General features: G+C 38.3%; 1 protein-coding gene across 2 annotated transcripts in view; it reads right to left on the minus strand.

The window, feature by feature from the left end:
• RELN (reelin) overlaps window positions 1–13,337 on the minus strand; it is a 633,193-nt gene that overhangs the window by 88,522 nt on the left and 531,334 nt on the right. For both annotated transcript variants that reach the window (XM_006882611.1, XM_006882610.1), the window contains exons 41-45: window positions 11,080–11,309; window positions 5,843–6,063; window positions 4,130–4,277; window positions 1,602–1,860; window positions 494–743 (exon numbers count right to left, since the gene is read on the minus strand). In XM_006882611.1, coding sequence (XP_006882673.1) covers window positions 494–743; window positions 1,602–1,860; window positions 4,130–4,277; window positions 5,843–6,063; window positions 11,080–11,309 — 1,108 coding nt within the window. The remainder of the gene's footprint in view (window positions 1–493; window positions 744–1,601; window positions 1,861–4,129; window positions 4,278–5,842; window positions 6,064–11,079; window positions 11,310–13,337) is intronic.

The following is a 13,337-nucleotide window of genomic DNA, read 5'->3' on the forward strand; positions in this document are numbered from 1 at the left end:
GTTTGTTCTCCTAGCAGTCCATGGTACAATCAACACTCTTCTCCAGCACCACAGCTCAAAGGTGTCAATTCTATTTCTATCACCCCTAGTTAAATGTGATACTGAAAAAATATATTATATAGACTTAACAAAAAAGGATAAAATTAGGGATTGTTATTTACTTTGTCAAGGAAACCTTTGTGGACAGATGCTTAACATGTTGCCGCAAATGATGGTAATACATGGGGGTGGGGTGAGGGGGAATGTGTTTCTAAGCACGGTTGTCAACTGTCAATTCAAAAATGTGCAGCAACGTGTTAAACATGAAACTTACATTCTGATATGTTAAAATTGACATATGATATGGTCAAGAATACAGGGGTGGTGTGACTGGACAAACACCTGCACTGTGCTCAGGGCCTTAGCCGGGGCAGAGAGCCTTTCTACAGAGGGAGCCATGTGTGTCTTGCCCCCCCACACCCCCCCCAAGCCCCCCAAGTCAGCACACACTTACCATAGCAAGAATCTGTGACAGAGCAGGATGCGGCAAAATCGATCTGTAGGAACGAATCCTCATTCACAGCAATGTCCGTGGTGACCAAGTACCGTGTGCTGGCCTTTTCAATGAAGACCAGGGCATCGCCAGTAGAACCACACACAGGCATCTTGGTGCCTCCAGGGTGAAGCAGCCATTTTCTACTATCCAGAGTCGTAAAATCATCTTCCAAAACTGTATTTCCAGAAATATTTCCTCCAATAAGTATCTGAAATGTATTTAAAAGGAAAAAAGGAAAAGAATCTTGATTTTTAAGATCCAGGAAAATTCAGTCTTGTTTGTTTGTTTTCATCTGTCAGCCTGCTCAGAGCTGGCATTATATGACAAGCATAATGTTAGAGGACGTTTCAGAATGCTCTTTTTTACGCTTGCCCATCTGGCAAGAAGGTACCGAAAACAAATCAAAGGATTGACAAAGCCATTCACAGACTTCATGGGCCAAATTGTGCCTCTGGAAACCTCATACACCAAAGCTGGGAAAGCAAAGGTTGGCTTATACAAGGTTATTTTTCATGTCAAATTCTCCATCTAAGAACATTTGCACCCTATGGCATTTCCGTTCCAAATCTTTGGTTGGACCCTACTGTTTGTTGGTAGGTTGAGTTCTGTTTGATGCACATTTGATTATGTATGAAGATCCTTCAGAACAGTCCATAAAGGAGTGTTGGGGAGATTTATAATTTTTTTCCTTCAAAGGCAAAAAAAGGGGGGGGGATTGGGGAACTAGTGTTTGCTCAGCCAATGCTAATTTGCACATTTTCCTGCTCAGAGAATTATAACCTCATATCATGCTTAATAAAGTGGCTCTACCCATATGGCAGAGTCCTCAATGAACAGGACCTATGCCTTCTGTTGTATAATTTGTTTTTATAGGATCACACAATTGAAGAGAGAACGAGAGGAACCGAAACACCGTGTTTAATTGAGTTGTGTGCCCTTGGGTGAGTAACTCAACTGTCCTTTCTGGATTTCCTTTGCTGAACCAGAGGACTGGACCAAATATTATTTAAGGTCATAGTCAGTTTAACTGATAAAACTGAAATCATTAAATCTTGAATAGACTGACCTGATCAATAACCCAAGGGCTGTAAAAGTGTCCATTTTCAGATGGCTGCCACCAACGGAGTCGAGTAGAACTGGAACGGGCTTTCATGGGTATCTCCAAGGCAATGTACCTGCCCACGTTGCTGGAATTGCTGAAGAGGAACTCTTGAAGGAGACTCCATGAGAGCCCACCATTGAGCGAGTACTGTAGAAGTACAGGCTGACTTCTGGGGTCGGGAACACCTTTACCACATCCCAGTCTCATGAAGAACTGCACAAACCTGAGATAAGCAAAACGGACTGTAGATTTACTTCCCTGAGAAACCCACATCATTAGCAAGAGGCAAACACACAGGATAATATGGGCGAAGGCAAGGCTTTAATGAATATGAGCTGATGAATGTGCAAACTAACAATTTCAAAGCCCGAGTTCCCTCCCTAATGTGAAAGGTAGTTAATAAAATGTGAAGTTGAAAAAAAGAATTCCGTATCCAAATTAATATCTTGGCATTTCTGCTCATGGGATCTGAGGGGAGTGAAAGGACTACATCCTCTAATTATCCTACACAGAGATGGGAAGGAGTCAGTCAACGTTTGACAATATATATTGTTATCTTTTTAAGATAGTTTTGGAGTCTTGTCCTTAGTGTTTGAAACTGGAAGAATGTAAGTGTCAACATGTAATTGGTACAATCATCCTCTTCAGATTTTACCAATATTTTTTCCACCTCATGCCACTGGTTTAGAGGGACACATTTAAATTCACTAGTTGTATCACTTCTCTGTAAAAAGGTTAGACTTCTTGGGAGAGGTGTGTCAAGCCAGGCCTCTTTTCTGTGGGGTTGTTTTCTACCCCTGTGTTTTTGGGGGAGGAGAGACAGGAGAGCATGAATGTGGGATGTTGGTAGTGGGTTTGCCAGCTTCTGACTGCTGCTGGGGCTGGGGACAGATGATGCTGGCCATCAAGTACTGTGGCGACCAGCCAGTGGCAGCCTTCCCAGCTGGCAGTGAGGTGGACAGAGCAGCAGTAACCAGCTGGGGTGCCAAAGAAAGCTGGCTCACATGTTATCTTTGGCAGGCAAGGCCCTAGTGTCTGGTCTGGCTGCTGTGCTAACTTTTAATGCAGAATAAATTTCATGTGCAACCCAGTATTGATACCAAATAATGTATGCATATTGAGCATGTGAGATGTATTAGAGCTCATAACAAAGGTTATCAGTACCATATAGAAAACTATAGATTTTTCATGAATTCCTCCCAGACCCATTACCTGAGCATTCACTTATCTCCTGACCCTGAGAAAATTGGGATTTTACATGGAGCATTTTGAGGTCAATATATGCAAATCCCACACAGCATGCTACTGAAAAGAGATAAATAATGAAGTTTTCACCATTGGATTAGTGGGGGAAAAAATATGAAATTGGTGTCTATAGGTACATTTCCATTTAAAAAAAATCGTAATTATTCACAGTGAAAATCTTTTAACATATTGCTCACTCTATTGGAAAAATGCATATATATTAATCCAGTGATAGATAAACCACACCAGAATTATTTATAGGGTAAAACAGAATAATTTCTAAATCAGAAAATTCAACTTCCAATGGAAATATGAACTAAAAAGCATCAGATTAAACCATGTGCATGAAAATGGTACAGGGATAAATAAAATTTTGCTTTTCATAACTATAAACCTATCATCTCTTAGAACTGTACTTCCTATAAAGCAGGATCAAATTTATGGTCCAATAAATGCAAGATTTAAGAGAAAGAAGCAGCTAAATATGCTAAGACGCATTTTAAGACACTCTGAAATATTTAAAAACAAAAACATGATTTCTCTGTTCACTTGTAAAAGTAGGTCAGGGTTCCATTTTACACATGTTAAACTGCCTTTTTTTATTTTTCTTGTTAAGTTTTTGGCTCATCAAATGATCAAGGGATACACATTTTGACAGGACATAATCCTCTGAGCCAGTTTAAAATGTTTGTTTCTGAGTGACTGTGCTCAATTCAGTAAATCACTGGAAACTCTTCTAAAGAACCAAGCTGCACTTCAAGTGATTGTAACTTAAATTGTTCGTGGAGATAAATATGATTGTGAATGACTTGAAGATGTGCTGTACTTTTTTAACCAAGCTTTCTATTAAGTACATTATAATGAATGCAAAGAGTCCTCTTTGTAGTTTAAGTGGTGCTGAACAATGTTTTGGATAAAGTGGATAAAGAAGATGCAACATCGTTTTTTCAACGTTCAAGTAAACAAGTTAAACACTGTCATTTCCCAGTTACAACCTTGTACAACACAAGACGTAACTTCTGTGTTTAGCTGTGCTTCATTCCTCATCTAGTCACTGCACAGGGCCCTCCCATTCAGGAGTGTAGCTTATGTAAATTGTGCTTTAATGGAGTCTTTGAAGGGAAAGAGGCTCAGCTTTTCCAACAGAAGGCTGTGTCCTTGAGCCGCCTCTGCCTCTTCCTGATTTCATTATGTTCTGCTTCTACATATTGCAATGTGGTTTCTCAGAAGCATTTAACCATGATTACCTTGCTAGTGATAAATCCAGGTCACGTGTCATCAACATGCGCAGGCCATCTTCATTGAAAAACAGGTTGTTTCCACTGGAAAGGATGCCACACTTCCGAGATGGTTTCCCACCGCTCATTAATAGGAATCTATCTGATTCTAGTTGACCTGAAGAAAGCAGAAATTGTGGCTTATCAATGACCTCAACAACATGGTAAATGTAAGCTTTAAACATCAAGTCATAAATTTGGCTTCATAAGCTTTAGTATAGTGAGCCCTTTCATATTTTAATTTCTTTGAACTGTTTAACTTTGGCTGGCATAATTTAAGGGTGCACATAATAGGAGAAGAGGTTTTCTCTTCATATTTATGAGTTCTTTTTTTCTGCTCTTCCACACTTAGAAAAAGGGAATTGCTCAGCTCAAGAAGAGAGCTAGTGAGAAGTTAAAAGTGGTGGTCTTCTACTAGCCTCTTCTCTCTATCCTTATTAATGGGAAGAGAGTATAACCTAGTAAGAATATTTTAGGAAAAACAATGTAATCAATGTAATTTTATATATCCTATTATTCTCTTAAAAACAGTTCTTAGATCTCTCTAGATACTTAGTTAGATCTTGTTTTCAAATGTATCTTAAAACCATCAATATAACATTTTTTACATATAGTTATTATGTTTACACATCTTTATGAAAATACTTTCCACCGTTTGATCAGAGTGTATAGGAAAATAAAATCTTTTATCAATCAGTACTTCACAGACATTTTTTCCTATGTTGCAACATTATCTTCATACATAATGACAATAATTCTAGGTGTAAAACCAAGATACAGAAAGTGATGAGAGGTTGCTTAATAAGTTGATGGCAAAACAATAACAAGAATTTTTATTTCTGGACTGTTGGACCCTCTTCTAAAATTATAATTAGAAATTTCATGTGGTAGAAAAAGCACTGAAAATAGCCTTCATTTTTCTCAATTAAGACCTTATTCATGGCACATCCATGTTTATTGTGGCTTTGTTCACAATAGCAAGGAGTTGGAAACAACCTAAGTGCCCATCAACAAATGAATGGAGAGAGAAGCTGTGGAATATTCACACAATGGAATACTACGCTGCATTGAAAAACAAGGAACGCATGCAATATTATTCAAAATAGGTGACTCTGGAGGACATTATGCTGAGTGAAGTATCTCAGTCACAAAAGGACAAATACTGCACGGTGCCACTGTTGTAAAGCAGGACTGACTTTGGGGTTGGGGAGAAACTGAGAAGATGGGTTCAATAATGTGCACTGCATTGAAACAGATGAGGGAGAAAACTGTTTAAAAGGCTATTGATTAGGTATTTTTGTCATAACAGGAGTCTAGAGCGAAGGTCACATGGTGGACTGGATCTAGGGGAAAGTTTGTAAAACAATGAAAGAATTTTTGTTTTACTTTTCTAAGACGGTAGTGTACTAGGGGAGAGGGCAGAAAAGTGCAACAATGAATGAATGGAAATCCAAAGTCTCTGTAAATTTTTACTGAAATTAATAATAAATTTTAAAAAAAGACCTTATTCATTTCAAAAGCAGAGTTCTGTAAAACTCAGGCTACATGAAGACTTGAGTGGTCCCAATTGTAATGACAAATAACAAAGTATTTCAGAACTTCTCAGTTACTTCTGTTACAAGTTGTATTTAACATCTAAGTTTTTTTGTAACATTAATGTAGGCTTGATGGAAAACAATTTACCTTCAAAATCATCTTTGAGAAAATCAGGATTTTTGGTGCTTATTTTACACGTTGGGCCTGAATAGCCGGGATCACATATACACTTGGTTCCATTGATACAACTCCCATGGCCATTACACATCTCTTCACATTGGGGACCAACATAGACATTGTCAATGGCCCATGTCACAGGCTGAGAGCCAGCAGGGTAAAATCCTTGGTACCATCTGAAACGCACAGATCTGGAAAACAGGTATAAGTATTTAAATAGCTAATAATCAGAGCATATGCAAAATAACCATATGTGTGCAATGAGCAATGAAAAGAGACATGTCTGCACCGTATTTAATATGCAGCAACAATTTGCCATTTCTTATTTTTTTAATTTTTTTTGTGTGCATGTACCGTCAAGTCAGATCTGACTGGTACAGGAGGAGATTGTCCCTCCTTCCCCGGCAGAGCATCTGGTGGGTTCGAACCGTACGCCTCTGGGATTGTAGTTGCAGTTCCTTGCCACTAGGCCACCAGAGCTCTCCACAATTTGCCATTTCAGGGACACACATGCCATTCATTCCTCAACCTTGAGGATTTTGAAAATAAGGTTAATGCTTCTAACATGGGTTTCCCATTCCTAAGTCCACCTGATACTATGACATTCTTTAGAATTTATTTCTTTGGTAAAGCTTTCCCCATTGCTATTATTTAATTAATGTTATGTTACTTGTCTTTGATTCTGTCTCATGGCAACCCCACGTGTATAGGGCAGAATTATTCCATGCAGTTTGAAACCCTAGTTCTTCAGGTCTGTTTTCTGAGGTACTTCTGGGTGGGACTGAACTACCAACATTTTGGCTAGTGGCTGAGTACTTAACCATCTACGCTAACCATAGACTCCCAGTCTTTTGTCTCCCGCCCACGTATCTCATTTATACTATTTAGCTGATGAATGTGGTAAAATTAGTATGCTTATCACAAACAATAATTTAAAAAATGTGTCTGTTTATCTCTTCTATGAGTTGTAAGCTCCCACAGGCCCATATTCAGCTCTTCTTTGTTTATATGCTGATGGTGTCCAACACCAGATACATGCGCCCTAAATGCCTGTCGGATGGAACTGGCTATGAAAGGCCAGAGGAACCAAACTGAGTTTTATCCTATTAACAATAGAGAGAGTCACATGATGCATTTTAAGAAAAACAATGATAAAAAGAGGATTTATTTTTAGTTAAATATCTCTTATTTATTTTGAAAAAAAATTTCTTTTTAAATGTTAAATGAATTTTCCTGTGAAATTGTTGACCACAGGTATTTCTTTGGAAATAATTTCTGGACTGTTGTTGTTATGTGGCATTGCATTGAAAACCAATTCAAAGTTGGCCCTCCATCAGGTTTTCAGAAGCTGTAAATCTTCTGGGAGGAGATTGCCCATCTTTCTCCCATAGAGCAATTGCATATTCCAAGTATGTACCTTTGTGTTGGTAACAGTCTGCGTACCTGTCCATCCATTGCTTCATATATTGTATCATCTATAAATGAAGTCCAAAGAAGATGAATATTCTTCAAAGGGGGCAGCGAAAAAGATGGCATATCCATTTAATTCTATTCCCTGGGAATCTTCCCAACATCAATTCTCATATATACCAAATTTAGAAAATTATTTCACTTGAGAAACAGAAATCAGAAGTCAAGTGCTACGGCAGTGGTAGATGGTGGGAGGGAAGTGTATTTGTTAGGGTCCTAAACTTTACGGGAAGTCAAATTTTCATATATAATTTTAACCCTAAATCTGCTGTTTATAACAAGATTCCAACTACATTAAACTGTCCCCAAAATGCCAGTTCACAATTAAACTTTATATTCGAATACTTGACAGAGCTTAGTCTTGGCAAGAAGCATTTCTTACCTTTTGAACTTTCAGACTGCTGAGCTGAGAGAAATGGCTGGAGTTTTCCTTTGAACAAAAGCCTACATGGGTGTTTTTGAACTTCTTATTTATTCAAATGTTCTGAATACAAATGAACCACCTTGGTTGGATATTTATTATTGTTCACCTGCTTTGACACGGAAACTGCAAGCACTGATAAATGGTTTGAAGGGTTTGGCTTCACGATGGCTCCTTTCTGCTAAAATCGTATTTTGAGAAAAACTTCCCTGCCACTCTCCCCTGGTGAATGTCAGCATCTGTTCTCCCAAGCCAGCGGTATTCAAAAGGATCTGTTTCTTAAACATAAACTTAAAATTTCAAGCACACAACACTGCTTTCCTTATAAAGGGGTTTGGGTTGACTCATTATGAAACTCCATAAAGCAAAAACAATTAGGAAGTTTTCAAGACCAAAAGACTCTAGACTAAAAGGAAAACAAAGGTGGTGTGAATAAAATGAAATGGGAACTCGATATTGATGCTGTACATGGAGGCTAGGAAAAAAAAAGGCCATTTCTGCAGAGGAAAATGAAATCAACTTCTTTGAGGACGTAGTGTCTCCAAGTATGCAGAAAGGATAATTTAAACATGGGTTATAGAGTTTAGAATTTGGCATTTGTACCATTATTATGTACCATGTTGAATGCAAACCAAAGAATGGTTCACTGAGTTGGAGAAAATTTAACTTTTGCCTTCCAGCAATTCATTCCTGCATGAGTCTAAAGACAAGTGCTAATTCTTTTCTTAAAACAAGGACTAGACAACATTGTGAAGGCAAATTCTTCTCTTCACAGAAATGTGTGAAGGCCACATGAAAGGTAGGTTTATACCAGTTTGAGAGTTGGCATTCTGTCTTCACACATTTACTTACTTTTCACAGGGGAAAAAAAAAAGAAAAGGAATGGACTATAACTGACATGGAATATAAACGACCGCCTAAGTTCTGTAAACGGGTATAAATTTTGTTCTTAAATGGAAGGGGAGTTATATTTTAAATAGAAATCCAACACAATGTGTTGATCTATATACTTTTGTTAAATGTAAGTGGGTCAGTTCTGATTCATAGTAATGCAGTGCAGCTGAGTCATTTAAAGATTATGTGAAACCGTAAATATTGGTATTTCTCTTTAAAATCCCCCAAATATAATGCCATACCTTATGTGTAAACCCAGCATGATTAATGTTGCCAAATGCGAAGCAAAGTGATCACCATGATATGGGAACACTGCCCTGGGGCAGGGGGCCTGCACTCAGTTCCTCAGAATGATAGATCTTTGTGACCTTATTTCATTCTTTTAGATAGGATGATTTCCATGTGGAGAATGGCTTAGAGCAAGCCTTAGTTGTCAAAACAACTTATATAATCAACTACATTCTGACTTTAGGATTAATTTCATTTAATTCTTAGTTTGAGGGGATGAAAGAAAAACAAAACAAAACAAAACAGAACTCCTCAAACTCATTGCTGTCAAGTCGAAATTGACTCATACCTGACCTTCCAGTAGGTTTTCCAGAAGCTGTAAATTGCACAGGAAGAGACTGTGCATTTTCCCACCCCCACCCCAGGGAGCAGCTAGTGGATTTGAACCTCCAACCTTGGGTTTGGCAGTGCAACTCTCTCTACTGATAAGGCCAACAAAGCTCCCTTGGAAGTGATTAGAGGTACCACTAAAGCAAAAACTTGGAGTTTTTCAGCAATGCCAAGATGAAGTTCAGTGGAATATTCTGACAACAGCTGCCCATGAGGTTGGCAGTCCTGGCTTTTCCCACTTTTGGATACATCCACAAATGTGGGCTTTTAGCAGCTATGATTCTGTTCTAAGACTTAGTTCTGACTATGGCTTATTGGTTCAGACGCGAAAAGATGGTAAATTGGAATTAAGAGCTATAGCCAATAACATGCTGATAGGTGATATTAATGGTAAAAATAAAATGAATAAATTCCTCTTATTGAGGTCTTCACACTTTCCCAGTCTATGAAACTCCTCAGTATCTTCCTAATGGCCAGTCATATTAAATAACACAACTCATTTTGGATACCGTTTATCCCCTGAGCCATTTTCCACTGCCAGAGTCTTGAACTCGAGTTGTCTAAGCCATCAGTTGTATCTACTGTTACAGTCTCCAGGGACTCTTCTCCCTCTCTGGCCATCACTTCTAAAGAATCTTGATGACATTTTGCTTTGCTGTTGTTGCTGGGTGCCTTGGAGTCAAGTACAATTCACAGAGACGCTATGGACCATTAATCTGAACCCAGTCCTGTCTAGAGTACACTGCTGAAGACACTGTCAGTCCATCTCACTGGGAGTCTTCCTCTCCTTCGCTGACACTCCATCTTTCCTCGCATGATGGAATGCTTATTTTCTTAAGTATTTGGGTAGTCTGGAAGAATAATATCCTGATGTAATTAAAGGATAAATAAGTGACACATTCAATGGCATAAAACAGTGAAGCCTTTAGCAACTAGATTATAAAAAGCACATTGACGGGATGATGAGTGACTGGAATTTGTCAAAGAGCATGAAGACTTTGGAAAATTCACTTTCACGCTTTTGGAAAAGTACTAGGTAGTTTTGCTTGAAGACTCAAGACTTTTAATTATGCTCACTTTCACATCAGGGATATAATGTATTCCATTTTGAAAATATATTAGTTCCTTTTTCATCTTTTTTTTCTTTTTTGACATACTTTGAAAGAGTAAGTTCTTTATTCTGAGAGAAGAAACAAAATTCTGAGACAGTCTGTTGACTTCCTCTCTTTGTTCACTTCTATTAATACTTTTATTTTTTGAACTATGGTTTCCATTTCATTTCTATTAGAGCTGAAGTCCTTTATCTCCAAATAGCTTTTCAACAGAAGAGTCAAATATATGTAAAGTGAATGCCAACAGAGGGTGGAAATGCAGGAATGCCTGGGGGGGAAATGCTAGCAGTGTTTTTCTGAGACAACGGGAATATTCTGCAGGCGGCTCTGCTCTGTAAGAACTCTCTCCCTGCAGGACAGACACAGGTAGGCTTTCCCAAGTCAGAACATCCTAACTGCGTTTATACTATGACATGGAGGTGGGAGGAAACCTTAGGGGAAAACTTCCTGATTGATCTAACATCAGACCCATCTGGACACAAGCATCACGACAGGCTGTGCTCTATCATGTGCATTTTCAATCGATCTCTAAACTCTAAATCAGTACTTCTGTCAGGCTCGGTGTCGTCCATCTGTAAATGCACATTGATCTGCTTCAATGGAGAACTGAAGAAGAAATGTGGGGTGAAAAGCCCATGATGGTTTGAAGGAGAAAGTGGCCCACAGAGAGCCCGGTACAGTACGATGCTCACCCGCACAGGTGCAGCTTGCCGAAGTGCACCACCTCTCTCCTCCAGCCCTGGGTGGTGCCCGCATAGTAGGTGCTGCTGGGGTGATGCTCCGTGGAACACAAGGAGCTGATGTGGCTGCTGCTGTGGTAGCAGAGGGGGAGCAGCAGATGCCAGGTCGCCCCAAAGTCCCTTGAAAATTCCAGTCTGACCGGATCAGCAGATGAGCTGTCAGTGGAGCACCCAACATTGATCTTGGAGGAAAAAGAGAAAAAAAAAAAAGGCACTGATGACATCGGAGCAACGAGCCTTGAAATGACTGGGTACTGCGTTATGTTTCCAGCATCCCTTTTCCTGGGAACTGTCTTGGTGAAATATTTAACACTCTAATTCTGTTTTCACCTAACCAATCTGGCATATTACCTTCAAATAATAATTTTTCATAAAGAACCTCAAAGGATAGTATGAAAAATTTATTTTCTCCCATTTTATAAAATACTAGGAACTAGGAAAGGCAGAGTCTGGGGCAGAATTCTAAATTTTACCTTTTGTAGCCATGAGGAACAAACTGTAATGAAAAGAAACGATTTTCCTAAGCAGTTAGTTTCCCCCTCATTCTGTTACATCTGGACACCTTCTATTTTTATTCTGGTGACACCTTCTAAGTACTTCAAAAGTTTCATACTTGGAGAAACCTTCAATACTTATTCACTTTAAAACAAAATATGTTCTATGGACACTATTTCTCTGGCTTCTAGAAAGAGGATTCTCAAACCTAATGTAATTACTTAGAGAAACCACCACTCTACTCTTTTCTAATTGTAAATAAATTAAATTAAAAGCTTGCTAAATAAATGCATTGTTATTCTATGCCTTCCCCACCCAACCAAAATGACCATTTTCTTGCCATGACAGCAACCAGGTGTACACACGCACACACACACCTCCACACACACATTCACACACACACCTCCATACACACACATGCACACACACACACACACCTCCATACACACCTACCCATATAGAGTCTATCGTGTTTTGATGAGCTTCTGTTCTTGTCTTCTTCTAAGTAGATTATCAACATTTGATGCATTTTTCAATATCAAGTACTTATATCTATCTGGCTATTTTTATCACAGGCCATTTTTAAGGAGTCAAAGATATACTACCTTTAGTGAACATTTTAACATGTGAAATAAAATTTGAACATATAGCAGAAAGTTTAAAATGGATACACAAAAACTTCGCCAGTACTGTATAACTTGGCCTCTGACTTTTGAGATGCAAGAAGAAATTCTAATTTAGAGGATAAAGGAAGTTACTCTAAAACAAATATTTAAAACTGAGTTTTTGTCAATGTTGTTGCTGTTATGTGCAATCAAGTCAGAAGTGATTCATAGCTGACCCACCAGAAGGTTTTCAGAGGCAGTACACTGTACAGAAGAGACTGCCCATACTTCTGTGGAACAGATGGTGGATTTGAACTTTGTGCCCTTGGGTTGGCAGTGCAATGTCTTATCACTAAGCCACAAGAGCTCTCTTTATTTTTATTGCTGTAATTAGGCACTATTTCAAATAAGAACTCAGATATGAAACAAGTGTCTTCTGAGGTCAACACCATTGAACATGCTAAATGTCTGGTTCTGCTGATTCCACCCAAGTGTATGAAATACATAAAAGTTTCTTCTACACATTATTAATTTGATCTCTAAAAAATAAACCCAGAGTCATACCATTAATTTGAAAAATCTATAATATGATGATATACATATCATATAATTTACATATATACTTCAATGTGCTGACATGACTATAATTATATGGACTTGGAACTTAAGTAACATTATTTCACTGTTGTTGTTGCCAATAAGTCATTTCTAACTCATGACAACCTCATGTGCATGCATCACTAGGATAGCATGGTCTTTTTAATTTTTATACTGTTGGAAAGAATTTATTTCAGTAATATCTCATTGCATTAGGCAAAGAAATTATGCTGTAAATAAAGAAAAAAATTCAGAAATAAACCTTGATAACACAATTGGCCTCATTCAGGCCATAGTCTTTGCAATTACTTCCTATGAATCAGAGCTGAACAATGACTAAGGATGATGGAAGAAGAACGCAATGCTTTTGAATTGTGATGCTAGAGAAGAGTCTTGAACATACCATGGCTGCCAAGAAAACAATTAGGTCTGTCTTGGTGAAGATGAAACCAAGTTTCTCCTTGGAGACTACAATTTTGAAGCTCCGTTATCACATACTTTGTGCATATGGCC

The sequence above is a fragment of the Elephantulus edwardii genome, unplaced genomic scaffold (assembly GCF_000299155.1).
Source record: "Elephantulus edwardii isolate Elephantulus edwardi_28Jun2011 unplaced genomic scaffold, EleEdw1.0 scaffold00022, whole genome shotgun sequence".
NCBI lineage: Eukaryota > Metazoa > Chordata > Mammalia > Macroscelidea > Macroscelididae > Elephantulus > Elephantulus edwardii.